This window comes from Petromyzon marinus, chromosome 58 (assembly GCF_048934315.1).
Source record: "Petromyzon marinus isolate PM22_M1 ecotype Great Lakes invasive population chromosome 58, UKy_Petmar_22M1.pri1.0, whole genome shotgun sequence".
NCBI classification, from domain to species: domain Eukaryota; kingdom Metazoa; phylum Chordata; class Hyperoartia; order Petromyzontiformes; family Petromyzontidae; genus Petromyzon; species Petromyzon marinus.
The window spans coordinates 2,105,373-2,129,970 of NC_133724.1; the positions used below are offsets into that span (position 1 = coordinate 2,105,373).

A 24,598-nucleotide genomic window follows, 5' to 3' on the forward strand; every position below is an offset into this window, starting at 1 on the left:
CAAATGCTTTTAATGATCAATCAGGGACCAAAGCAATCAATTTTTGGGGGGGATTTTTCTACAATTGGTGTAATGCCGGTGTGACAATGATGGAAACATTCAATGAAATAAAACATTTGAAGCACGGAAAGATGGCGAATCGCGTGTAAATTTTAATCGGTCTCCCGCGAATGCACAGCGATCATTTGCTTACACAGTGCGTGCACGCGCGTCTCGTAGAGCGGTGGTGCAGCGGTTAGTGGGCTTGCGCGATGAACCTGGCGACCCGAGTTCAATTCCCGCTCACGGCCAACACCACTGACGACTAACTGAACCGGTTCTGGGCCTTCCCTAGGTCGACTCGGCCTCAAAATTAGGACCTGGTAGGGCGTGCGGTAAACATCATCACTGGGGAGACAAAGTCGGCCGGACGTGCCGTCCACCCCCTCCTCGTGTGCCGCTCCGGCCTTCAAAGGTGCTGCTCGTCGACAGCACTTGCCCCCAACAGTCTGTGAAGGCTACACGGGGGATCTTTGTCTCGTGAACCACTGGACCCTAAAAGCTTCACTCCTCTTCCCCAACTCCCCCCCCCGCACCACCACCATGCCCGCCTCCCCATGCACGGTGACCGTGCAGGTCAGAGGGAGTTGGCGAGAGGACCACCTTGACCCACGGTGAAAAGAAACCTCCAGCGAGCGCTTCCCTTCGCTGCAGACCTCCGCACTTTAACGTCTTCGCGTGAAGTCCTTCGGTGCAACCGGCTGCTGCCGCCGCTGCCGCCGCCGCCGCTAATTAACGACGACTCGCAACTCTATCCCGACTGCGCCCTTTGTGTCGCGTCACGAGCCGCAGGAGACGACCGGAGCGCCCGCAAAGCAGTGCAAGTGTAATTGGTGTGAAGAGAAAAAGGGCCCGCGGAAGCGGATACGCACGGTAGAGCTACTTCTTAGGGACGCCTTGAAGCGATCGTCCGGTCCCACCACCACGCTCGGCGCACGAGAGTGACAATGTTGGTCGCGTGACGATCGAACCAATGATTTCAATTCTCCCGAGTTGCAACTGCGAAACATTAAATGTTTTACCAGGGTAAGAGGCCCCACTGAGCTGTGAAGCTCTTTTTTCAGAGGCGACCCTGGTCGTCACGAATGGTAGCCCGCTGAAGTGGCTTATTCATCATCATCATCGCGTGGGAAATGCATTGCGGCCAAATCCTCTGAACGCGTTGGTGATGTCGATTGTAAAAGTTGAGGGGGAAAAACCGGAGGACCCGGAGAAAAATCCACGCGACCACGGGAAGAAGAGAGGCACTGTATGGATCGCAATCGAACCCACGACCTCCTGCATACCCGGCGAGGTAGTTAAGATCGCGGCACCCCGAAGATGGAATGAGGTGGAGGAGTCGGGGGGGGGGGGGGGGTGGGGGATGGGGCAGCAAGTTTCCATCGCCAGACGGTCACGGCACGGCCACACTCGCCGTAACACCGCCGCCACCATCGCCGCCACCGCCACCATCAACGATGAGTCGCTGGGCGATGGCCTGCAGGACCTGGTGAGCGCCGCTCTCCGGCGAGGCCTCCAGCAGGGAGCGGCCGTCCTCACCGCACCGCGCCAGCTGCAGCTCCACCGGCACGCAGCCTGGAGGGGGACGGGGGGGTGGGGCACGTCCCAGGGCGGCCGCTTCATTAAATGGGGTGGCTGTGGTCATCCGGAATAGACCGTCCGACCGTGTATTTAAAAAAACCCATGATACAGGTTTTTTTTCCTGGGTTAGAATGTTGTGTCGGTTAAAATGTTGTGTCGTTATACCCGCCACCACCCGACACGGCCAATTGGTAAGTTGTGTCACGTAAACAGAACGTGGCCAATTCGTCACTGGTACAGCACTAGTGTATAGTGTAGTATATAGTGTAGTATACTAGTACAGCACTAGTGTATAGTGTAGTGTATAGTGTAGTATACTGGTACAGCACTAGTGTATAGTGTAGCGTACAGTGTACAGTGTAGTGTATAGTGTAGTGTATAGTGTAGTTTATAGTGTAGTAAACTAGTACAGCACTAGTGTATAGTGTAGTGTATAGTGTAGTATACTAGTACAGCACTAGTGTATAGTGTAGTGTATAGTGTAGTGTACTTGTACAGCACTAGTATATAGTGTAGTGTATAGTGTAGTATACTAGTACACCACTAGTGTATAGTGTAGTGTATAGTGTAGTGTATCGTTTAGTGTATAGTGTAGTGTATAGTGTAGCGTATAGTGTAGTGTATAGTGTAGTGTACAGTGTAGTGTACAGTGTAGTATATAGTGTAGTGTACAGTGTATAGTGTAGTGTATAGTGTAGTAAACTAGTACAGCACACCGGTTGTGCGTTGGAGAGCAAATCCACAACATTTACAATCCGAGTACGATGTTTCGCCAGTAATTACAACCGGCATCGTCAGGCGACAGCCAGATTTGTGGTTGGATGATATTGGTCGCGAAAGCCGACGTGTTAAAGTGTATAAAAGAAGTATGTGCGAAGCAAGGAAGCAGCTGATTTTCTAGATTTAAAGCTTTCGTGACTGCAAGGATCCATACTCTTTGGTTCTATTCGGTAAAGTCACGTAGGTAAAAAAAATAAAAACAAAAATCACGACGTTTCGGCCACAACACAAGCGGCCTTCATCAGGTGAAGGGACTAGGCTGTCTCGAGGACAGCACTGGAGTGAAACACAGCCACGCTCAGACCGCGACCTTTAAGCTGTGTGCGAGGAAACAAGGTGCCTTGACAAAGGAATTAGCATAAAAATTAGCATTTGATTGGCCGACTTAGCATGATGAACGGTGTAGAGGTGGTGTACATGCGGGTGAACATGCCGGTTGGCGCGGGGGGGGGGGGAGTTTACCTATTGATGGTGTGAAAAGGGAATTTTTAAGAGCTGCGAAAGTTTGGGTTACCACTAATAGAACCAAAGAGTAAGCAGCTGATTGGTCGAACGATTCAACTCACCCAGGAAGGGGACCCCGAACTCGTCGGCCAGCGCCTCCCCGCCGCCCTTGGAGAACACGTTGCTGCACTCCTGCAACGGCAGAGGCCACGCGTGTCCCCTCGTTGCTCGGGATGCCGTCACGCGGCATGCAGTCCCCACGGCTTCGTGTTCCAGGAACGTGCCGCGCGCGAATACCGAACCTAACGACGATTCGCTTTCATTTCAAACCATTGGTTTTTTTTCTAGATTTGAAGCTTTCGTGACTGCAAGGATCCACGCTCTTTGGTTCTGTTCGGTAAAGTCACGTAGGTAAAAAAAATAAAACAACAAAAATCACGACGTTTCGGCCACAACACAAGCGGCCTTCATCAGGTGCTAATTCCTTTGTCAAGGCACCTTAATTACTCTCACACAGCTTAAAGGTCGCGGTCTGAGCTTGGCTGTGTTTCACTCCAGCGCTGTCCTCGAGACAGTCTGGGGTCCCTTCACCTGATGAAGGCCGCTTGTATTGTGGCCGAAACGTCGTGATTTTTGTTGTTTTATTTTTTTACCTACGTGACTTTACCGAATAGAACCAAAGAGTGTTGTTTTTATCTCGCCAAGTAAGGCGGCACTGAGCTACGTGGCTCTTTTTCCGCAGCGACCTGGCCGCAAATGATAGCTCAACCAAGGGGCTCATCATCACATGGACATTTATAGCAGACAAATACTCGAAAGGCACGATTCTAAATGGAGAAAAATCCACGCGGCCACGGGGAGAACATTCATACTTCAAATATACAGCAGCAGCAGCAGGCGTCAGGGTCGGGATCGAACCCACGACCTCCCGTATACCAGGCGAGGTAGTTAACATCTCGTCACCCCGGCGCACCTTTGATACTCACGTGGAAAGAAGTCCGTGTTGATTTCATTTTAACCGGGTCAGAAACAACTCAAGATACAACAACAAGCCTCATTTGCAAGAGCGACCTGCTGGGGGCATAAGTCTGGTGCCAGTATGGGGCGATGATTGCTGCTGTGTACACTATAATCCCGAGGCAATATTAGAACGTGGAGAATTTGGACCCCGATGCCAGTCAGCCAACCAAAGCGGGGTTGGCCAACTGTGCTCACTGCACCTCCGATTAGCACGGTTGGCTACGTACGGTGCGATAGAAGTTCAACATACAACATACGTGGGAGAGAATGGGGGGGGGGGATGCTTTTCCCCAGCGGTGGGAGGTTACAGAGAGACAACCACAGCAACCACGACAACAACAACCACCACAACAACCACCACAACAACCACGACGACAACCACGACAACAACAACCACCACAAGCGCGACAACAACCACGACAACAACAACCACAACAACCACGACGACAACCACGACAACAACAACCACCACAACAACCACGACGACAACAACAACAACCACCACAACGACCACGACAACAACGACGAAACTCACGGAGCAATGGGGGCACACGAAGCCACTCATGTTCTCAATGATGCCCAGCACCTTGAGCCCCGTCTTCCTGCAGAACGTCAGCTCCCTCCTCACGTCTCCCACCGACACCTCCTGCCCGTGGACAGAGCAGGGGGGGGGTGGGGGGGGGTAGCAGAGACACGGAATGTGATATTAGTTTACTTATTTAGAACAATTATTATATAAGGTATTTATCCAGGAGAGCCACACGCGGTGGCTATGAGATGTTAACTACCTCGCCTGTTATGCAGGAGGTCGTGGGTTTGGTCCCGAACCTGACGCCTGCTGCTGTATATTTGGAGTTTGCGTGTCTCTCTCTCTCTCATCATCATCATGGTGGCTAGGAGATGTTAACTACCTCGCCTGGTATACAGGAGGTTGTGGTGCTGTATATTTGGAGTTTGCGTGTCTCTCTCTCTCTCATCATCATCATGGTGGCTAGGAGATGTTAACTACCTCGCCTGGTATACAGGAGGTTGTGGTTTTGATCCCGACCCTGATGCCTGCTGATATATTTGGAGTTTGCGTGTCTCTCTCTCTCTCCCCGTGGTGTCGTGGAATCCACGCGAGATTGCCTCTACAGTACAGTAGTTGCATATCTTTGCAATGGTGGGCGGAGTTTGATTGACGTTGACTGGCGTGGCTCTGCTGCTGTTATCCACTTAGTGGGCCAAGTCTTCTGCTGGGCGGGAGCAGGAAAGTGTCATTATCACTGAGCACGTGCATCGGTCGGTCGAATCTTTACTCCAAATGTTTTTATATTCTTTGGTTCTATCGGTAAAGTCGCGAATATAGAAAATAAATAAAAAATAATTTTAAAACTCTATCTGCTTAGCTTAAACATCAGCCCCAAGTAATGTACTGAAGAAGCTTGATTCCATCTATCACTCGGGCTGAAGATTTGCATTGAACTGCCCATATAGGACTGACCACTGTGATCTCTACATTGGGTCAAACTTAACATCTCTTAATGTTCGACGGCTTGTGCACCAGATCTTATTTATTCACGATGTACTTACAAAAAAATCCGCAGACTACCTACTGGATCTCCTCGCTGTTTCAAAGAACAAATTTGACCTCAGGTCTTCGCTCATTTACCAGCTTCACAATCCCTATTGCTGTACAAAAACCGGAGGAAGGGCCTTTGCTATTGATGCCCCCAGGGTCTGGAATGCTACTGCCAATAAACTGCAACTTGAATCACTACCTATGAGATCTTCACTCAAAACTGCTCTAGAGGAGTTGTACACCCCATTGAAAAATTTGATACTCCGACTGATGCTTCTATTGTTGTGGAGTAACTCATGCAGCTAGCTATGGCTACAGGGTTTGGTGGTACATGTTGTTTATGTCGTTTATTGTGAAAATTCGGTCACAGTTCCTATGATCACTGTTACATTGCTTTTATGGCTTTATTTTGGTGATGTCAAAAACGTTTTTTGGTTTGGCCATGTTTGTTTGTTGTAGTACGGAGTTAGACTGATGGCCTTAATCTAAGTTGTCTTGTGGTTGTTGTTGTTTGACTTGCATCCCACTGGGATTTTTGCACACAGCGTTGGTGTACGGTGCTTTTTCAGGAATATTTTGCTGTTTTTTCCTGGATTTTCTGTTTGCACAGTCACATAGTCACTTTAAGATATTTTTCTTGTTCGTGTTTTTGTTTTTTTGTTTGTTGCGGTTGCACCCGATTCAAGAGCCGAATGGCTCACAGGGCTACACCAAATAAATGAAACTGAAAACTGAAACTGAGTGTTTTTTGGCACAGATATCCGTGGAAAATGGGTATACTTTCGGATTATCCGCGATTTTGAATTATTCGTGGCCGTCCTCACTGGCGCGGATAATAATCGAGAGTTCTACTGTAAACGTTAACGGGCCACACGTCCCAAGCTGGCAAGAATGCACAACAATCCCCACGGGGCGTGTAATCGTCCAACCCCCGAAGCGTTCAAGTCCCGAAGAGTCATCGATCTGAAAGGAGCGTACGGGCAAGCCTGACTGCTGATGAGACACTGTATGTTGAATCTGGTCAAGTGTCTGCTTGGGTTGAACCAATGCGTTGTGGTTCATGATGATGATGATGTTGTTGGGACTGCAAGCACTGTGACCCAGCCGGCTCGCAGGGTCCGGCAGAAGAGTGGCGAACGAGCGGGAGAGTGAGAGTGGGTGAGCGAGCTGGTGAGTGAGTGAGTTGGACAGCGGGTGAGTGAGAGGGTGAGCGAGCAGGTGAGTGAGCAAGTGGGAGAGCGGGTGAGCGGGTAGGTGAGCGACCGGGTGGGTGAGCGGGTAAGCGAGTGGATGAAGAGCGGGTGAGTGAGTGGGTGAGCGAGCGGGTGGGTGATTAAGTGGGTGGATAAGCAGGTAAATACGTGGGTGAGCGAGCAGGGTCAGTGAGCGGGTGGGTGTACTAACGGGACGACCTTTGGAGTGGTGACGAGCAGGGCACCAGCAGGTGAGTGGGTGAGCGAGCCAGCGAATGGGCGAGCGGGTAAGCTGGTGATTCAGCGAGTGGGGTGAGTGACCGGGCCTACCTGTGGTGTGGTGACGAGCAAGGCGCCAGCGGGTGAGCGGCCGCGCAGGCTCTCCAGAATGGCCATGTGCTCGTCCGACGTTCCAGGCGGGGTGTCCACGAGCAGGAAGTCCAGCTCTCCCCACAGCACGTCGCTCACAAACTGCTTGATCATGGCTACACAGCACAACACACAAACCACACGACATCATCAACAACAACAATCGCCATTCACCACCAAGTTGCAGTGACGACAACACTTAGCTTGTGCCAGGCTAGGTGCACTTTGAGGCCACGTGAAGCATCGAAGGCTGTTGCTGCTTGCAGATGGACATGGGACAGACCCAGGTGCTGTGGGTTGACTGACTGAGATGACTGGTAGATACACCAACTGTGCTCCCTACTGTGCCAAATTTCTGCGTTTTAGCCACCCAGCGCTCTGCTCGTTGTTGTGAGCGTCGCTCCTCCGCCCTCCCTTGTTGCTGGAGGGCGACTGCCTCCAACTGCCCAGTAGATTCCTTCATAAGCCTCCTCCACAGAGGCCGGTCTTTACACCGCTGGTACCAGGCATTGGCAAGTCCACTCAGCTCCACATCCTCCTGCACCACATCACTCCATCTCTTCTCTAGCCCGTGCCGTGCCCGTTGAGCCCCCTCTGTCCGGCCAAAACAGAAGCTGCTTAAGCATGCGGTGGCTGGACATGCGGGCTACATGACCCAGCCGACGCAGTCTTGCCGGGTGAAGGAGCTAACCTGATGGGAATATGTCCAGACCGTTCAAAGATCCGTAAGCTCCTCACACAATCCAGCCTGGTAAAAGCCAGGATCGAATGTAGGCAGGCCAGCCTAAATGTTTCAATCCAGCGCAGATGATCCTTTGAAGGGGTCCACGTTTCGCAAGCATAGAGAAGGGAGGGCATGACTGTGGCCGAGAATAAACGAAGCTTCATGCGGAGCGACAGGCCAGGCAGCTTCCACATAGCGTCACACAGCCGATGAAAAGATAATCCCGCTCGACTGATTTGGAGCAAAACCTCCACTGACAAAACCGGAGCTGGTCATAAGCACACCGCCCAGGCATGGAATCTGCTCCAATCTTTCCACAACTCATCTATCACAACTCTCCCCATGCACAAACACCCACACAGATACGAAGATCCCCCATATAGCTTGAACAGGCTGTTGGGGCAAGTGCTGTCAGCGAGCACCTATGAAGGCTGGCCCGGTACAGGAGCGGGTGGGTGGCAAACACCACACTCGGCCGCCTTTGCCTCGCTGGTGGTGATGTTTACACACCGCACCAGGTACATATTTGAGGCTGAGTCGACCTAGGGGAGGCCAGGGACCGGTTCACATAATCCTCACTGGTGTTGGCCGTGAGCGGAAATGGAACCCGGGTCACTGGGTTCGTAGCGCAGCGCGCTAACCGCTCCACTACGGCTCCCCACACAGACACACACACACACGGACACACACACAGACACACACACAGACACACACACAGACACACACACAGACACACAAACACACGGACACACACACACAGACACACACACACACACACCTGCGCACACCCGCACACACCTGCGCACACACACGGGCAACACCCGCGCACACCCGCACACACACCCGCATACACCCGCACACACACACGGACACCCGCGTACACCCGCACACACACACGGACACACCCGCACACACACACGGACACACCCGCGCACACCCGCACACACACACGGACACACCCGCGCACACCCGCACACACACACGGACACACCCGCACACACACACGGACACACCCGCGCACACCCGCACACACCCGCACACACACACGGACACACCCCCCGCACACCCGCACACACCCGCACACACACCCGCACACACACCCGCGCAAGTCAACAACGAGCGCCGGCGCGGTGCCGCACCGTTCTTCTTGGGGCCTCTCCACACGACGGCGTCGTCGGCCTGCCGCAGCAGGAAGCTCACGGACATGACGGCGAGACGGCGCCCGGCGTCCGCGTACACGGGCAGCCACCCGGCGGCGCACTGGTGCACGGCGCGGCCCTGCAGGCCCAACATGCGCGGCACGCTGGGGCCGCACAGGTCCACGTCGAGCAGCCCCACCTGGCGCGGGCGAGCGCGGTGGGCGGGGGGCGGAGGGGGAGCGCTGTGAGCGACATGGCGGCGGGGAGCTGAGGGCGCTCGCTACGAATTCCCTACGCGATGGCGACGATCGAGCGGCTTCGTTGAGCTGCCATTTGCGACGGCCAGGTCGCTTCTGAAAAATAAGTTAATGCCTCGGTTGGGCTTTAGTTGCCAAGATAACAAAAAATAATTAGTCTCGTCGAAGACGTTATTTAAGAAATGTTTTTTTTAAAATAAAGAATGCACATTACGGTCAGTTGCACAAACTTATTTATTGATTTGACTTATTATTATATTCTTAGTTCTTTCGGTAAAGTCACGTTGAAGGGAAACAACAAAATAATAAAATATATAAAAAAATCCACGACGTTTCGACCATAACACAAACGGTCATCTTCAGGTGTGTTGGTTTGCATAAATGTATTTTTAAACGGTGTATTTATTTATTTATAAAAAACGTTAGCGCCACGCGCAGCGATTTGGCAGTTTATTTAGGACTAGTCCATCTATATTCTGAAAAGAGGAGGGGGGAGACGAAAAATTGTTTTAATGTATGCTGTCTGAAAGCCACTGTAAGCGTGAACAATCAATTAAGACCTGAAATGGTTTATCAAATCTTTCCAACGATTGCTAAGATAGAATCCATCTTCTCGGTTGAAATTGTCTCTGTGCTTGTATATGTGGATAGCCTCATGAACGAATCTCTCATGGTAGCCAGATGGCTTACAAAGAACCTCTGTCTTGGAAAAGTCAATGTCATGTGAGCCTACTGAATTATAACAATGATCTGCCACGGCCGAGGTGTTGGTCCTACCGTGTTTCAGGTCTGCTTTGTGTTCACGAATGCGGTCCGAGACATGGCGTTTGGTTTCTCCAATGTAACTACTACCACAGAGGCAACTTAGTTTGTAGACACCAGGGTATTGTATGTCCGGAATCACATCTTTTACAGATGGAACCAGATCACGGATTTTATGTAATGTGTTGAAACGGACCTGGATCTTGTGTTTATTCAAGATTTTGGAGATCTTTTTTGTGATCCCCGCAATGTAGGGTAAAGTGATAGTTTTGAAAGGCTCCTCAAGAGGGTCCTTCTTCATGGTTTGAGTGATAGCTTTGCGGAATTTGACTTATTATTGTTTAGTTTTATTCGTATATTTTTATAAGTGATTTGTTTACCTTTCCTATACTTTGCACTCACATCGTGTTTTTGTAACTATTGTTGTTGTGACGTTCTTACCCCGTGTCCCTACTTGGACATCTGTGAAAAAAAAGAGCTTTACAGCTCGTCGGATTCCTCCTACAATATAAATAAATATTCTGATTCTGAGCGATGAGGGACGGAGGGACGATGCGATCCCCCGCTCTGCCCTGGCCCTCAGCCTCTTTGCGCGAGAGGCGTTAAGCCTACGGCAATGCGTGCAGGAACTAGACGCTGTTGCAGTTGTCAGGTCGGCACCATTCATTGCCCCTCTGGTACCCGATCAGCGCGGCCGAGATGCCGGCTGTGCCCAGTCCGCATCGCGTGCAGCGGCCCGGATGACGTCACGGGGGGAGGATGACGTCACGGGGGGAGGATGACGTCACGGGGGAGGATGACGTGAAGTCACGGGGCCTTATGCTGTCCATGGGCTGATCAACACGTCGCCACTGATGGCAACGTTGTACTCGCGCGCACGATGGCAGCAGCAGCAGCAGCTCTGTGGTTCAGGAGCTCGATGCCAATGTGGAGGTCTCCTGCTGCTGCTGCTGTTGCTGGCCACGACGAGAGAGGGCTTCAGCAGAGACAGAGAGTTCGTGTCGTGTCGCCGTTCCTCCTCCTTCCCCCACCGCAGTGGGTTAAACTGCACGGTCCATAGTTTGGGTTGCATGGGGCCCCCGTGACAACCGCCGTGAGATTTGTTTTCAACAACAGCGTAAAAGAACAAAAGACATAAAACGGGGTTTAAAAATGAATTTTCACGAAAACGCTTTCACTTACGTTCCAAGTTTAATTTTAGTTAAATTAGAGCGGTAACGTCATATTTCAAAGAGGTACCGCTACTACGGAGCTGCTATAAGACGGAGCGTGCCGCCCACGGCGTTCAACGTTGGAGACCGTGAGCGTAACGACGATGTGGATCAGGGCAAGATGAGCCGCGATAAATAATAACTAGGGGTTGTGCGGGGGTGCCTGTGGCCCCCCCTCACAACCATTTACGGCCTTCGGCCAGGAAAGTCACGAAAAAAATTGTACACGAACGACACATTCACGCAAGCACCCGATGCTCCGTTTTGAAGTTTTAAAATGAAACATATTTTGAATTGTATTATGTTTTGAATTAGATAATTGTATTTCTTCATTAACAGCTTATATCATTTTACATCTGGAATACTTAATTGAAAACGAGATTTCGTGTGAATTTCCTCTCGTCGTTAAGTAGATGGCCTTGCTGGGGGTTTGGTTCGATGTGGACTTTCACACGCCCTTCTATAGCCCCACCAAGCGTTGGTTGGCTGCTTGGTCCCAGTCACGTGACGCACTTCAACCAAACCGTGACGCGTTAGTCACAGAATGACAGACTTGGGTGTTTATATTATATAATAGCCTCTAGGTGCGACCGTGCGAAGAGACAAATCAAATGTTGGGCCACCCAACCCCCCCCCCCCTAAACCACTGTGGCTATGAGATGTTAACTACCTCGCCTGGTATACAGGAGGTCGTGGGTTCGGTCCCGACCCCGACGCCTACTGCTGCTGTATATTTGGAGTTTGCGTGTCTCTCTCTCCCCCCGTGGTCACGTGGATTTTTCTCCGGGTTCTCCGTTTTTTTCCCTCCACGTTTAGAATCATGAGCATCGATTCTAAATCAGCATTTGGCTCCAATGCATTTCCGCGTGACGACGATAAGCCACTTTGTCGAGCTTTCATTTGCGATGTTCGCTTCTGAAAGAGGGGGCGATACAGCTCAGTGGGCGAGACTAATACCTGGAAAAAAATAAATAACAAAAACATCAAACGGACCCGATTGCCGCACCACCCGGAACCGATGATGTCGTTTAACCACCGCCACCCAGGTACCTTCTGTCCGGCGTTTCGCAGCGCCAGCGCCAGCTGCGTGCTCACGGTGCTCTTGCCCACTCCACCTTTGCCGGAGAGCACCAGCACCACGGATCTCACCCCGGACAGGCCTCCCTCGTCATGCTCCTTCACCGTGTCCCCTGCGGGCTCCGTCGTGAGATTTGGCGAGTGACGGCATGAGAGCGGCGAGGGGGTGAGGGGGCACAGGAGGTTGGCGATAAGCGGAGGGCAAAGCAGGGGCGGGGGGGGGGGTCGCAGGGCGGTTAGGATGGTCATCAGACACCGTGTCAATCCAGTGCTGGATGATGCATGCTGATGAGTGTGGGGAGTGGGAGTGTTGCGCGCTGCGCTACGAACCTGGCGACCTGAGTTCGATTCCCGCTCACGGCCAACACCACCAGTGACGATTACCCGAACTGGTCCTCCCCTAGTTCGACTCAAGTGGGTACGAATGGGTACCGGGGAGACAAAGGCGGCTGGGTGTGGTGTTGGCCACCCATCCCCTCGTGTGCCGTGCCAGCCTTAATAGGTGCTCGCTAACAGCACTTGCCCCAACAGTCTGTTCAGGCTATACTGGGGATCTTTGCCTTTGTTATCTCCATATATATAAAAGGCAAAGTTGTGATTATGTGTGTATGTTCAAAATGTTTAGCGTACTTCCCGACATGCAACAAACTTGAAATGTGCCATGTGGGTACTTTCCAGACTGTACACCAGTGCATTTATTTGTTGCACGGCAAGTGAGCTGTGACGTCAAATCTGTCACGTGACCCTCGCACGTGGAAGCGTAACGCATTGTAGTGTAGCGGTTGGCGCTACGCCGCGCTACGAACCCGGCGACCCGAGTTCGATTCCCGCTCACGGCCACAACCGGCGACGATTATTTTCATCGGTCCTGGGCCTCCCCTAGGTCGACTCAGCCTTAAACGAGTAACTGCTGCGCTGTGTGAACATCGCCACTGGGGAGACAAAGGCGGCCGGGCGTGGTGGATCCAAGTCCCGAGCTAGTAAGTAATAAACAATCATCATTCGTTGCCCCAAAGCAGCAGAAGTATCCTGTGTCTACGACTCGGTACGGCTTACTGGATAAGTAACACGCTTTCGTGACACAAAGCAATTGTACCAATGAAATGCATGGATTGTGTATGTATGTATGTTGAACTTCTTTTGCACCATACGTAGCCAACCGCGCTAACCGTATTGTAGTGTATCGTGTAGTGTATCATGGTGTCGTGTATAGCAGTGTGTAGTGTATCGTAGTGCAGTGTATAGCAGTGTACTGTGTAGTGTAAAATAGTGTAGTGTATAGTAGTGTACAGTAGTGTAGTGCATAGTAGTGTACTATGTAGTGTAAAATAGTGTAGTGTACAGTAGTGCATAGTAGTGTACTATGTAGTGTAAAATAGTGTAGCGTACAGTAGTGTACAGTAGTGTAGTTTATAGTAGTGCACAGTAGTGTACAGTAGTGTATAGTGGAGTGTAGTGTATGGTGTACTGTGTGGTGTACTGTGTAGTGTATAGTAGTGTAGTGTATAGTAGTGTACAGTAGTGTATAGTGTAGTGTATAGTAGTGTACAGTAGTGTATAGTGTAGTGTATAGTAGTGTACAGTAGTGTATAGTGTACTGTGTAATGTATAGTGTACAGTAGTGTATAGTAGTGTAGTGTATAGTGTAGTGTATAGTGTACTGTGTAGTTTACTGTGTAGTGTATAGTAGTGTAGTGTATAGTAGTGTACGGTGGTGTATAGTAGTGTAGGTATAGTAGTGTACAGTAGTGTATAGTGTACTGTGTAGTGTAGTGTATGGTATAGTGTTTCATAGTGTACTGTGTAGTGTATAGTAGTGTAGTGTATGGTATAGTGTTTCATAGTGTACTGTGTAGTGTATAGTAGTGTAGTGTATAATAGTGTAGTGTATAGTAGTGTTGTGTATAGTAGTGTATAGTAGTGTAGTGTATAGTAGTGTATAGTGTAGTGTATAGTAGTGTAGTGTATAGTAGTGTAGTGTATAGTAGTGTAGTGTATAGTGTAGTGTATAGTAGTGTAGTGTATAGTAGTATAGTAGTGTACTGTGTAGTGTATAATAGTGTAGTGGCTAGCAGTGTAGAATATATAGTAGTATGTATGTTCAACTTCTTTCGTACCATACGTAGCCAACCGTGCTAATCGGTAGGTGCGGGGGAAGGACAACAAACTAAACACTAAAAGCAGTTATAGAGAAAATAACAATATATGTGAATAAAATAATTAAAGTACAATGTTCATAAGCACCTCCGATTAGCACGGTTGGCTACGTATGGTGCGAAAGAAGTTGAACATACACTACTAGCCACTACACTATTATACACTACACAGTACACTACTATACTAGTATACACTACTATACACTACACTATTATACACTACACAGTACACTATTATACACTACACTATACACTACTGTACACTACTATACACTACACACTACTATACACTACACTATTATACACTACACAACACTATACCATACACTACGATACACTCCACTATACACTACACTATACACTACACTATGAAACACTTGACAACTATACACTGCACTCCACTATACACTCCACTATACACTACTATACACTACACGATGATACACTACGAAACGCTAAGGTTAGCACGTTTGGCTACGTACGGTGCGAAAGAAGTTCAATGTAGAGTAAAAAGTCCACGCAAAACAGAGACGCACGCGTCTGCGAACGACCACGTGGTGAACGCATTGCCAAGCCACGGCAGCCGCAGCATTCCCTCTCCCCTCGTCGGCGAGTGTTTCATTCCACGAACGATTCACAAACTCATTCTCCGCTTCGCTTTTACCCCGGCCGCTGTCGTCCACGTGAACCTCCATGCGTCTCGTATTTCACAATCGCAAAACCCCGATCGCTGGGGGGAGGGGTGGGGTGGGGGCGTTGTGGTCGTGAGCGGCTTCCGTAGTAGTTGAGGAAGCCATCTTGGGTAGGGGGTTGGTGGTAGCCACGGCAATCTGGATCAGAATGTTTACATTTATACTGGACGAGAAATCCGATGAGCTATGAAGCTCTTTTTTTTGTAAAAGATGCTCCAGGAGGGGTACCGGATCAGAAAGTTACAACAAGCAATACTAAAGAAAAACCGATAGATGTGCAAAGTATATCTATATTTATTTTACCAGGTAAGGCCCACTTGAGCTGTTAAGATTCTTTTTCATAGCTCAACAAAGTGAGTCATCATGTGGAAATGTAGATAAGTTTTGTATACATGTTTTCTTAAGTGATTTGTTCACCTTTCCTATACAGACTTTGCATCCATATCGTATTTTTGTCTAGTTGTCCTTCCCCCGCAGCTCCGATTACTTAAATATCGTTATTTGGTGTTAACGTTCTGACTCCGTGCACATTCTGGACATCCTTGAAAGAAAGCAAAAGCTTTATAAGCTAAACGGCTTCTTCCTCCGGTATCGCGTGGTCACCCACCCCTTACCAAGATGGCCAACGCGCAATACGTCGCCTAATCAAGCACATCCCCTGACCAAGATGACCGATACACGTGACGGCGATTATCCCTTACCAAGATGGCCATCGAACGACCCGTTACCAGCTCCACTCCCTTACCAAGATGGCCGACGCGGCGCTTCGCGACCCCGCGTCCTTCCGCCACGCCGTTTTGTACAGTGCACGGCACAGTGCAGTGGTGGTTGGTGGTGGTGGTGGTGAGCGATGGCGCTGCTGAGGCTGCCCTCGATCTCGCTGCGACTCTCCGCCGCGGTCTCCACCGCCGTCTTCGGAAGAGAGACGGGTAAAGGCGTCCTGCGCTGGCTCGGAGAACGTCCTCGTCGTTGTCTTACTCGCCTGGCGAGGCAGCCAGGAGCCGTGGGTGCCGTGGGGGAGGTTCGGGCGCTGGGTTCGAGCGTGACTCCCCCCCCCCGTGTAGTAATCATTTGTGGAGTTTGGCACGTTTAGAATCTAAATGTTGACTTTGCCGCATTATTCTCGCTCGCCAGTCGAGCGTCGGCCACTGCACCACCGTCTCAACACCGACAATCACGATACGAATGACACAGACGCGCGCGCCTTTGTATCTCTCTTGCACGACGTGGTTCGCGTGGATTTTGTTTTCCTCCCCCGGTGTCCAGTGCTTCCCTCCGCATTTCGAGGAGTCTGATCATTTGGCTGCTGCTATCAGTTTCCACGTGACAAGTCACTGGGTTGAGCTGTCGTTTGTGATGGGCGGGTCGCTTTTGGAAAAAAATAAGTTGATAACTTGATGAAAAAACATTTTTTTAAAAAGATTGGTTTTATTTTTTCTTTGTGTCTTTCGATAAAGTCACGTAGATAGAAGAAAATAATAAAAAACATCACCCACAACCACCTCCCCAATCAACACCCCCACACACCACGACCCCCCCTCCACCGCCGCCACCACCCCCCCACCACTACCCCCCCCTCCACCCCCCCTCCACCACCACCCCCCCACCACCCTCCCCACCACCCCCACCCCCCCCTCCACCACCCCCCCCACCGCCACCACCCCCCCACCGCCACCCCCCCCCACCACCACCACCACCCCCCCACCACCACCGTCTCAAAACGTTCTCGTGACCCCCCCCCCCACTTGTGATCGCTGTGCAGCAGCGTTGGCTGCGGCCGGCGTGAGGTGGGCGTCCAAGAAAGCCGGCAGCAAAGTTCGGAACTCGGCGCCCAAAAGTCCAGGCAAGCGCTACGGATGGAAGAAGTTTGAAGGTAAAAAAAAAATAGTCCCGCCCGCCAGGCTAGCGATGTGGCCCAGGGGAGTAGTGATGTGACCCAGAGTGGTAGTGAAGTGACCCAGGGGGGTAGTGATGTGACCCAGAGTGGTAGTGATGTGACCCAGGGGGGTAGTGATGTGACCCAGGGTGGTAGTGATGTGACCCAGGGGGGTGGTGATGTGACCCAGGGGGGTAGTGATGTGACCCAGAGTGGTAGTGATGTGACACAGAGTGGTAGTGACGTGACCCAGGGGGGTAGTGACGTGACCTAGGGGGGTAGTGATGTGACCCAGGGGGGTAGTGATGTGACCCAGGGGGGTAGTGATGTGACCCAGGGGGGTAGTGATGTGACCCAGGGGGGTGGTGATGTGACCCAGGGGGGTAGCGATGTGACCCAGGGGGGTAGCGATGTGACCCAAGGGGGTAGTGATGTGACCCAGGGGGGTAGTGATGTGACCCAGAGTGGTAGTGATGTGACCCAGGGGGGTAGTGATGTGACCCAGGGGGGTAGTGATGTGACCCAGGGGGTAGTGATGTGACCCAGGGGGGTAGTGATGTGACCCAGGGGGGTGGTGATGTGACCCAGAGTGGTAGTGATGTGACCCAGGGGGTGGTGATGTGACCCAGGGGGTGGTGATGTGACCCAGGGGGGTGGCGATGTGACCCAGAGTGGTAGTGATGTGACCCAGGGGGTGGTGATGTGACCCAGGGTGTAGTGATGTGGCCCAGAGTGGTAGCGATGTGACCCAGAGTGGTAGTGATGTGACCCAGGGGGGTAGTGATGTGACCCAGGGGGGTAGTGATGTGGCCCAGAATGGTAGTGATGTGGCCCAGGGGGGTAGTTATGTGACCCAGGGGGTGGTGATGTGACCCAGGGTGGTAGTGATGTGACCCAGGGGGTGGTGATGTGACCCAGGGGGTGGTGATGTGACCCAGGGGGGTAGTGATGTGACCCAGGGGGTGGTGATGTGACCCAGGGGGGTAGCGATGTGACCCAGGGTGGTAGTGATGTGACCCAGGGGGGTGGTGATGTGACCCAGGGTGGTAGTGATGTGACCCAGGTTGGTAGTGATGTGACCCAGAGTGGTAGTGATGTGACCCAGGGTGGTGGTGATGTGACCCAGGGGGGTAGCAATGTGACCCAGGGGGGTAGTGATGTGACCCAGAGTGGTAGTGATGTGACCCAGGGTGGTAGTGATGTAGCCCAGAGTGGTAGTGTGGTAGTGATGTGACCCAGAGTGGTGGTGATGTGACCCAGGGGGTGGTGATGTGACCCAGGGTGTAGTGATGTGACCCAGGGGGGTAGTGATGTGACCCAGGGTGGTAGTGATGTGACCCAGGGGGGTGGTGATGTGACCCAGGGGGTGGTGATGTGACCCAGGGTGTAGTGATGTGACCCAGGGGGGTAGTGATGTGACCCAGGGGGGTAGTGATGTGATCCAGGGGGGTAGCGATGTGACCCAGGGGGGTGGTGATGTGACCCAGGGGGGTAGTGATGTGACCCAGGGGGGTGGTGATGTGACCCAGGGGGGTGGTGATGTGACCCAGGGGGGTAGTGATGTGACCCAGGGGGGTGGTGATGTAACCCAGGGGGGTAGTGATGTGACCCAGGGTGGTAGTGATGTGACCCAGGGGGGTGGTGGTGTGACCCAGGGGGGTGGTGATGTGACCCAGGGGGGTAGCGATGTGACCCAGGGGGGTAGTGATGTGACCCAGAGTGGTAGTGATGTGACCCAGGGGGGTGGTGATATGACCCAGGGGGGTGGTGATGTGACCCAGGGGGTGGTGACGTGACCCAGAGTGGTAGTGATGTGACCCAGGGGGTGGTGATGTGACCCAGGGGGGTAGCGATGTAACCCAGGGGGGTAGTGATGTGACCCAGGGGGGTGGTGATGTGACCCAGGGGGGTGGTGATGTGACCCAGGGGAGTAGTGATGTGGCCCGGGGGGGTAGTGATGTGACCCAGGGGGGTAGTGATGTGGCCCGTGCGGTGGTGCACTGCCTGCGTATTGTTAATGCGTCATTTAATGGAGGGGACCACAGCTGCTGCTGCCTGGGACTATTTTGTTGTTTTTTTCTGCCTTGCCCAAGCTTGATAAATCACTTCGAGTAAAATATATTCATCAATATTTAGTGACTTGCTTACATTTTTTTCCATATTTTGCACTCCTTTTGTTTTTTGTCACATTGTTTGCTGCCGTAACTTGCTCACCCCGTGGCCCTGCTGGACATCTGTTAAAAAAAAAGAGAGCTTCATAGCTCATGGGACTCCTCCTGCAGTCTAAATAAAGATTCTGATTCTGATCGTCTTCCGTGAACGATCCCGCGACGCCATTCGTCACCCATGTGCGCCAGTGTTGCGCTGAAAAATGTTGAGAATTGCCCGCAAACCAACCCAATTTTCTAATCTAAAGCCACGTGGCAACATTGCCCCCTGCACCCCCCCCTTTACTGTGCCACTATGGCAGACTACCCGCCTGCGAAAATTAGCGCCTTAATGATTTGATGCCATCGCAGAAGAAGAAGAATAATAATAAGAAACGGCCCATGTTGGCAGACACTCCCCACCTCTTGATTGGCACAGTTGGCTACGTACGGTGCGAAGGAAGTTCAGGGTACCGTACGTACATTCTGAGACACTATGGTTGGTGTGAAGTGAAAATTTGCTTTCACCATACTTAAATTTTGATTTAAAGCTGTCGTGACTGCAGTAATGCATATTCTTAGCTCTTTCGGTAAAGTCACGTTGAAGGGAAATGATGAAATAATAAAATATATATAAAACAATAAAAATTCTCGCGACGTTTCGACCATTACACAAACGGTCGTCATCATGCACTTGATGACGACCGTTTGTGTTATGGTCGAAACGTCGTGAGAATTTTTATTGTTTTATATATATATTTTATTATTTTATTGTTTCCCTTCAACGTGATTCTACCGAAAGAGCTGAGAATATGATTCACCATACTTGTTCCTCCTTGGGCCAGGTGTCGGCAAATGTCGCGGCTCAGAAACCGCGTGCGGCTCTTTGAGGGACCGGTCCGTGAGAGTAATCTGTTAAGGAACCGACGTCACGTATACACCTCGTGCATCGCGCCTCTTGGTGCATTGCGGGGTTACTTTGTCTTCAGGATTTCCAAAAGTATGGCTCTTTGTTGTTACAGTGGTACCTCGATGTATGTCGTTAATTCGTTCCAGAAGGGGTAGGACTTATACCGAAAATGACGCATATGCCAAGCTAATTCTTCCCATAAGAAATAAAGGGAATAATCCGTTCCAGAGTATGAGAAATGATATTTTGTACGGCATATTATGCATTAATGGGCCTGTATAAAATAATGTAGACACTCCTTATTACTAAAATGCATACATAAATGAAAATGAATGCATCAATCGATGAAAAATAAATTGAAATGAAAGTAAAATTTAACGTCACTTTACCTTGCTGAGAAGAGTTGATAGCTTACGAGGATGGTGGTGAGCAAAGGGGAGGAGTTGATACACGTGAAAATAGCAAGGGTTGTGCACTGAACGAGATGTGCAGGCAGACTGAGGAGCCGCGCTTTGTTTGAGTCGTGAACGGGTACTACTTGGGTACTCGGCGACTCGTCCCGACCCATACAAGTTCTAGCAAGCGCGTCGTATCCCAAGCAGGACGTCGTATTCCACAACTTTTTTCTCGCCAAAACACGACAGTATACCATTATTCGACGTATTCCAAAGCGGCCGTATGCCGGAGGCATGACTGTACTTGGGTTTTGCGACCCCCACCCCTTGTCTTGCACGGTCAAGTGTTGTGTTTGCTTCTTGTCAATCACACCGCAGGCATTAGGTTGGGCGCGGTGATTGGGCCGGCGAATGGGTAGATGGAGCGAGCTCGCTTGTGGGCAAGTTAGCGAGTCTGAATTAGCGAGTGAGCGAATGAGCGAGCGGGTTGAGAGAGCGACTGAGTTGGCAAGCGAGCGTGCGCATTAGCACGTGGGTTTTTGAATGGCGGGTGAATTAGTGAAAGAGCAGCCCGATTGAATATGCGAGCGGGTACATTAATGAGCGAGTGAATTGATCAATGGGTGAATGTGCGAGTGAGTACATTGAGTGGGACACTCAAGGAAGGAACGAACGAGGGAATTGGCTGAATGTGAACGAATGATTGAGTGAGCCGTCGCCGTTCCCCAGGTGCCATGGTTCACGCTGGCAACATCCTCGCTACGCAGAGGCTCATCCGGTGGCACCCGGGGGCATTTGTGAGTTCCTCCCTGCGCAGTCCCACACTCTCTCTCTCTCGCTCTCTCCTGATGTCGCAGCAGAGGCATTCTTACTCGCAAGTGTTTCTCACACGGGGGGGGGGGAGTGAATTGTTACACGTCTGATGAATGGGGACACTTTTTCATTCACATCTATATCCCTCCAGGGGATGGAATCCACATGGTCACACACCGGTCTGGATGGAGAGTCCAACGTGCTGACCATTACACCACCACAGCGGCATATTGAAACTAATCACCGACCTTCTTAATTGCGAGTCCAGCGTGCAACCTGTGGGACCACTTTTTTCCACAATCAAAATGATGGAAAAAACAGGGTTCCGTATATATATAACTGCTCAACCCGTGTGTTAATGCTTTGATGTGTGCATTGTCCTTGTGCTGTTCACCGGTTGGCATTCTCTGGTCTAACACCGGTGGTGAGACAAGGCCATAAAGTCGGCTGTCTCTGGTGTAGGCCAATCAGTTCAAAGACATTATTATCAAAGCATGTTTGCATGTTTTATCACACGCATGACGTGTGGTCAATGCAGACTTGACAATACCTTGAAATCGGTGTCCATTTGGTGTTTGAACTTGTTAACACCTCCTGTATTATTGCCAAACAGAGTAAAGCCTATTCTTTTTTTTTCATCCAGTGTGCAAACTCATGGCAGCATCCACAGACACCCAGTGTGAGAGCTCATTAGCACAGCCACCAACCCCCCCCCCCCCACACTGCCGCTTGCATTTGTTTAACTCCGCCAGGTGGGCATGGGTCGGAACAACACGCTGTACGCCCTGGAGGACGGCGTTGTGCGGTTCACCAAGGAGGTGTACGTCCCTCCGCCGCGGAGCAGGGAGGCCTTCCAGGTGGGAGATTCCCGCTCGCCTCCCAATCGCTTTGACCGTGCGAGGCCCCGCTGAGATTCACCGTCTGCCTTGTCTGTCTCCGCTGTGAGCGACACCTTGGTGTCCGGAAGCCAGACTACCTCCGATTGGCACGGTTGGCTACGTACAATGCGAAAGAATACTACGTTGTAATCACGTGATTGCAACCTAAGATGTTAGATTAGGATAATAACTTTTAACAGTTTATTAACGCAAACAGTCCTCGACAAAAAAAAAACCCCACTCCTGTGCAGTTTAATCCGAGTTACCATCACCACGAAGTGAACATGGACAGCTCCGTTCCGCTGGATGTGGAAGGTCGCAGAGGTGTTTTGACGAGACTGCATACTATGATAGCTGGCGCCAAACTGTGCCGCACGCCCTCCTGCACGGCCTTTTCGGAGCCTCGGGACATTTTCCAACCTGAGGACGTACCGATAAGGTTATTTTATTTTAGTTTTTCTTCCGGCTCCGTGTAGCCTTCGAGCTTACCCCAAATTCAGTGTCAATATTCTTGACACCGTGCATCGTAAGAACCATCACGCAAACTCGGGTCATCCTCGCAGCAGCGGCTTTTGGCTAAGCCATGGAACTAAAGACGGTCGCCGCATCGCGTGTCACTTTCAGATGCGCTTCTGCGGCCGTCTGGAACGCTCTTCATTTTGATATTAGGAAGCCACTGGAGCTGTGCAATTTTAAGTCTACATTGAAAATGTATTTCTTTAGAACTGCTTTCTGTGTTTGCTTTGTTGTCCTTCACCCGCACCTCCGGTTAGCATGGTCGGTTACGTACGGTGCGAAAGAATTTTAATCATACGTACGGCAATATGTTAAGGACCTAAATGTCAATATGCAGGTTTTTACTGGGTCAGCTAGCTGGGTGGGCTGCTGTCACCTCCTCGCAGTTGCCCACGTATAAATGTGTTTTTCATTTTAGCTTAAACACAACTAAGACTGTCATCCGGGTGTAAAGGACATCATTCATTTTCAATCCAGATGCGATCATTTGTGTGTCAGTCAGACTAATTTGCATCTTGTAGAGTTGATTCGGGGGCTCATTCTCACCATTAGGAACAAGACATGGTATTAATGATGAGCTTATGACCTTTTAACCGAGGTCAAAAAACGCGAGTGAAATCTCACCGTCGTATAATCTCATTGTGCTTCCGAAATTCCCATTCTATTTCTTCCTTGAGTGGAGTGCCAGAAACGTTTTTTTTAAAGCGAAGAAAAATCTGGCAAAACGTACGAATGATATCGTACGGATGTTGAACGTCCTTCGTGCAGTACGTAGCTAACCGTGCTAAATTGTAGGTGCAAAAGGCGTGCTTAGTCGGAGGTCATTGGTGGGGGTGGGGTGGATAGGATTGAATTCCGCGATCGTGAAAACGCGACCGCATCTCGAGACATCATCCCCTCCCGCGCAAAACCCGTGTGCCGCCCCCTGCAGGTGGTGTGTAAGCTGCCGCGTGGCGCCATGCTCTACAAGACGTTCATCAACGTCATCCCTCCCCACCAGGAGGGGCGCTTCGTCCTCAAGGAAATGATGTGAGCGGCGGGGGAGCTGCGCGCCACTTCAGTTGCAGACCTCTCGCGCGAGCCTTCAAGCCCACGCCTCGCCGCCTGGGGCCTGAGGCCCGGGGAATGTGCGACCGAGTGGAATTTTGCGCGCCGCGAGAGGCACCAACTCTGGCTGTCGCCTGATGATGCCGCTCGTTGTAATTACCGGCGAAACGTCACGGTACTCGAATTGTAAATGCCGTGGTGGGATCACTCTCCAACACACGACCGGTTCGCTGTGCTAGTAGCGAATTGGCCACGTTTTGTTTACGTGACAAACCTTACTAATTGGCTGTGGCGGGTGGTGGCGGGTTTAACGACACATTTATAGATTTACGCGATGTAACCCATAAACCTCCATTATGGATGCGAGAGGCAGTTTCGTCGTCCGGTGTCACACAAGGGTGCACACGAGCTCCCCTTTTTGCGATTGATGCTTTAATAAAAAATGAAACCCACACTGCATTCTCGACTTAGATGATTTTGCTGTTGTGCTGGTGTGGTGTTGATGCTGCTGCTGTTGAAACGTGTGGGGCAAATGCAACACTTAGGCTTTCGCGACCAGTGTTGTTCATAATAAAGGTTAGTTGTGTTAGATTGCGTAAATATTAATGCCTCGTTAACCCACCAACACCTGTAAACAAAACGTGCCAGTTACTTACTTGTTCAGCACACCGGTGTGTTGAAAAGTAAACGCGTGACATTTACAATTTTGAGTACGACGTTTCGCTGGTAATTACAACCAGCTTCATCGGGCGATTTTTTTTGTATTCACTGGCAACACATCGGCTGTGCTGAAGTAGTAACTATAATTGGCACGTTTTGTTTACGTGACAAACCTTACTCATTCGATGTGCTGGGTGATGGTGGGCTAACGACACATTTACATTTACGCGCTCTAACCCAGATAACCTTTATTACGTGTCGGGCTAAGCAGGGTTTGAACCTGGATGGTGCTTGCAAAAGCTATCGCCACGCACAGGGTGGGCGGTGGTGGCTACGCACGCCTGTTTATCC

At 50.8% G+C, this 24,598-nt stretch overlaps 3 protein-coding genes across 8 annotated transcripts in view; 2 read left to right on the forward strand and 1 right to left on the reverse strand.

The window, feature by feature from the left end:
- The window catches only part of LOC116955107 (caspase-14-like), a 29,734-nt gene extending 28,686 nt beyond the window's left edge, over positions 1-1,048 (forward strand). The window contains exon 8 of the mRNA XM_076052844.1: positions 616-1,048. Coding sequence (XP_075908959.1) covers positions 616-657 — 42 coding nt within the window. The 3' untranslated portion in view covers positions 658-1,048. The remainder of the gene's footprint in view (positions 1-615) is intronic.
- NUBP2 (NUBP iron-sulfur cluster assembly factor 2, cytosolic) lies at positions 129-15,854 on the reverse strand. Of its 6 annotated transcripts, none has more exons than XM_032976102.2 (8): positions 15,423-15,513; positions 14,978-15,043; positions 12,131-12,270; positions 8,851-9,049; positions 6,949-7,103; positions 4,400-4,510; positions 2,967-3,036; positions 129-1,614 (listed from the first exon to the last, which is right to left on the reverse strand). In XM_032976102.2, exons 2-8 carry the CDS (start codon positions 15,006-15,008, stop codon positions 1,433-1,435), a joined length of 888 nt encoding a protein of 295 aa, XP_032831993.2. In that variant the 5' UTR covers positions 15,009-15,043; positions 15,423-15,513; the 3' UTR covers positions 129-1,432. The 6 variants fall into 6 exon arrangements, with proteins under 6 accessions (XP_032831993.2, XP_032831991.2, XP_075908960.1 ...); XM_032976100.2 differs by having other exon boundaries at positions 8,812-9,049; XM_076052845.1 differs by lacking the exons at positions 14,978-15,043; positions 15,423-15,513 and adding an exon at positions 15,751-15,854 and having other exon boundaries at positions 8,812-9,049.
- MRPL27 (mitochondrial ribosomal protein L27) lies at positions 15,797-24,041 on the forward strand. The gene is made up of 5 exons (XM_032976131.2): positions 15,797-15,934; positions 16,768-16,878; positions 21,063-21,130; positions 21,899-22,003; positions 23,472-24,041. Exons 1-5 carry the CDS (start codon positions 15,856-15,858, stop codon positions 23,571-23,573), a joined length of 465 nt encoding a protein of 154 aa, XP_032832022.1. The 5' UTR covers positions 15,797-15,855; the 3' UTR covers positions 23,574-24,041.
- Positions 24,042-24,598: the final 557 nt, after the last annotated feature.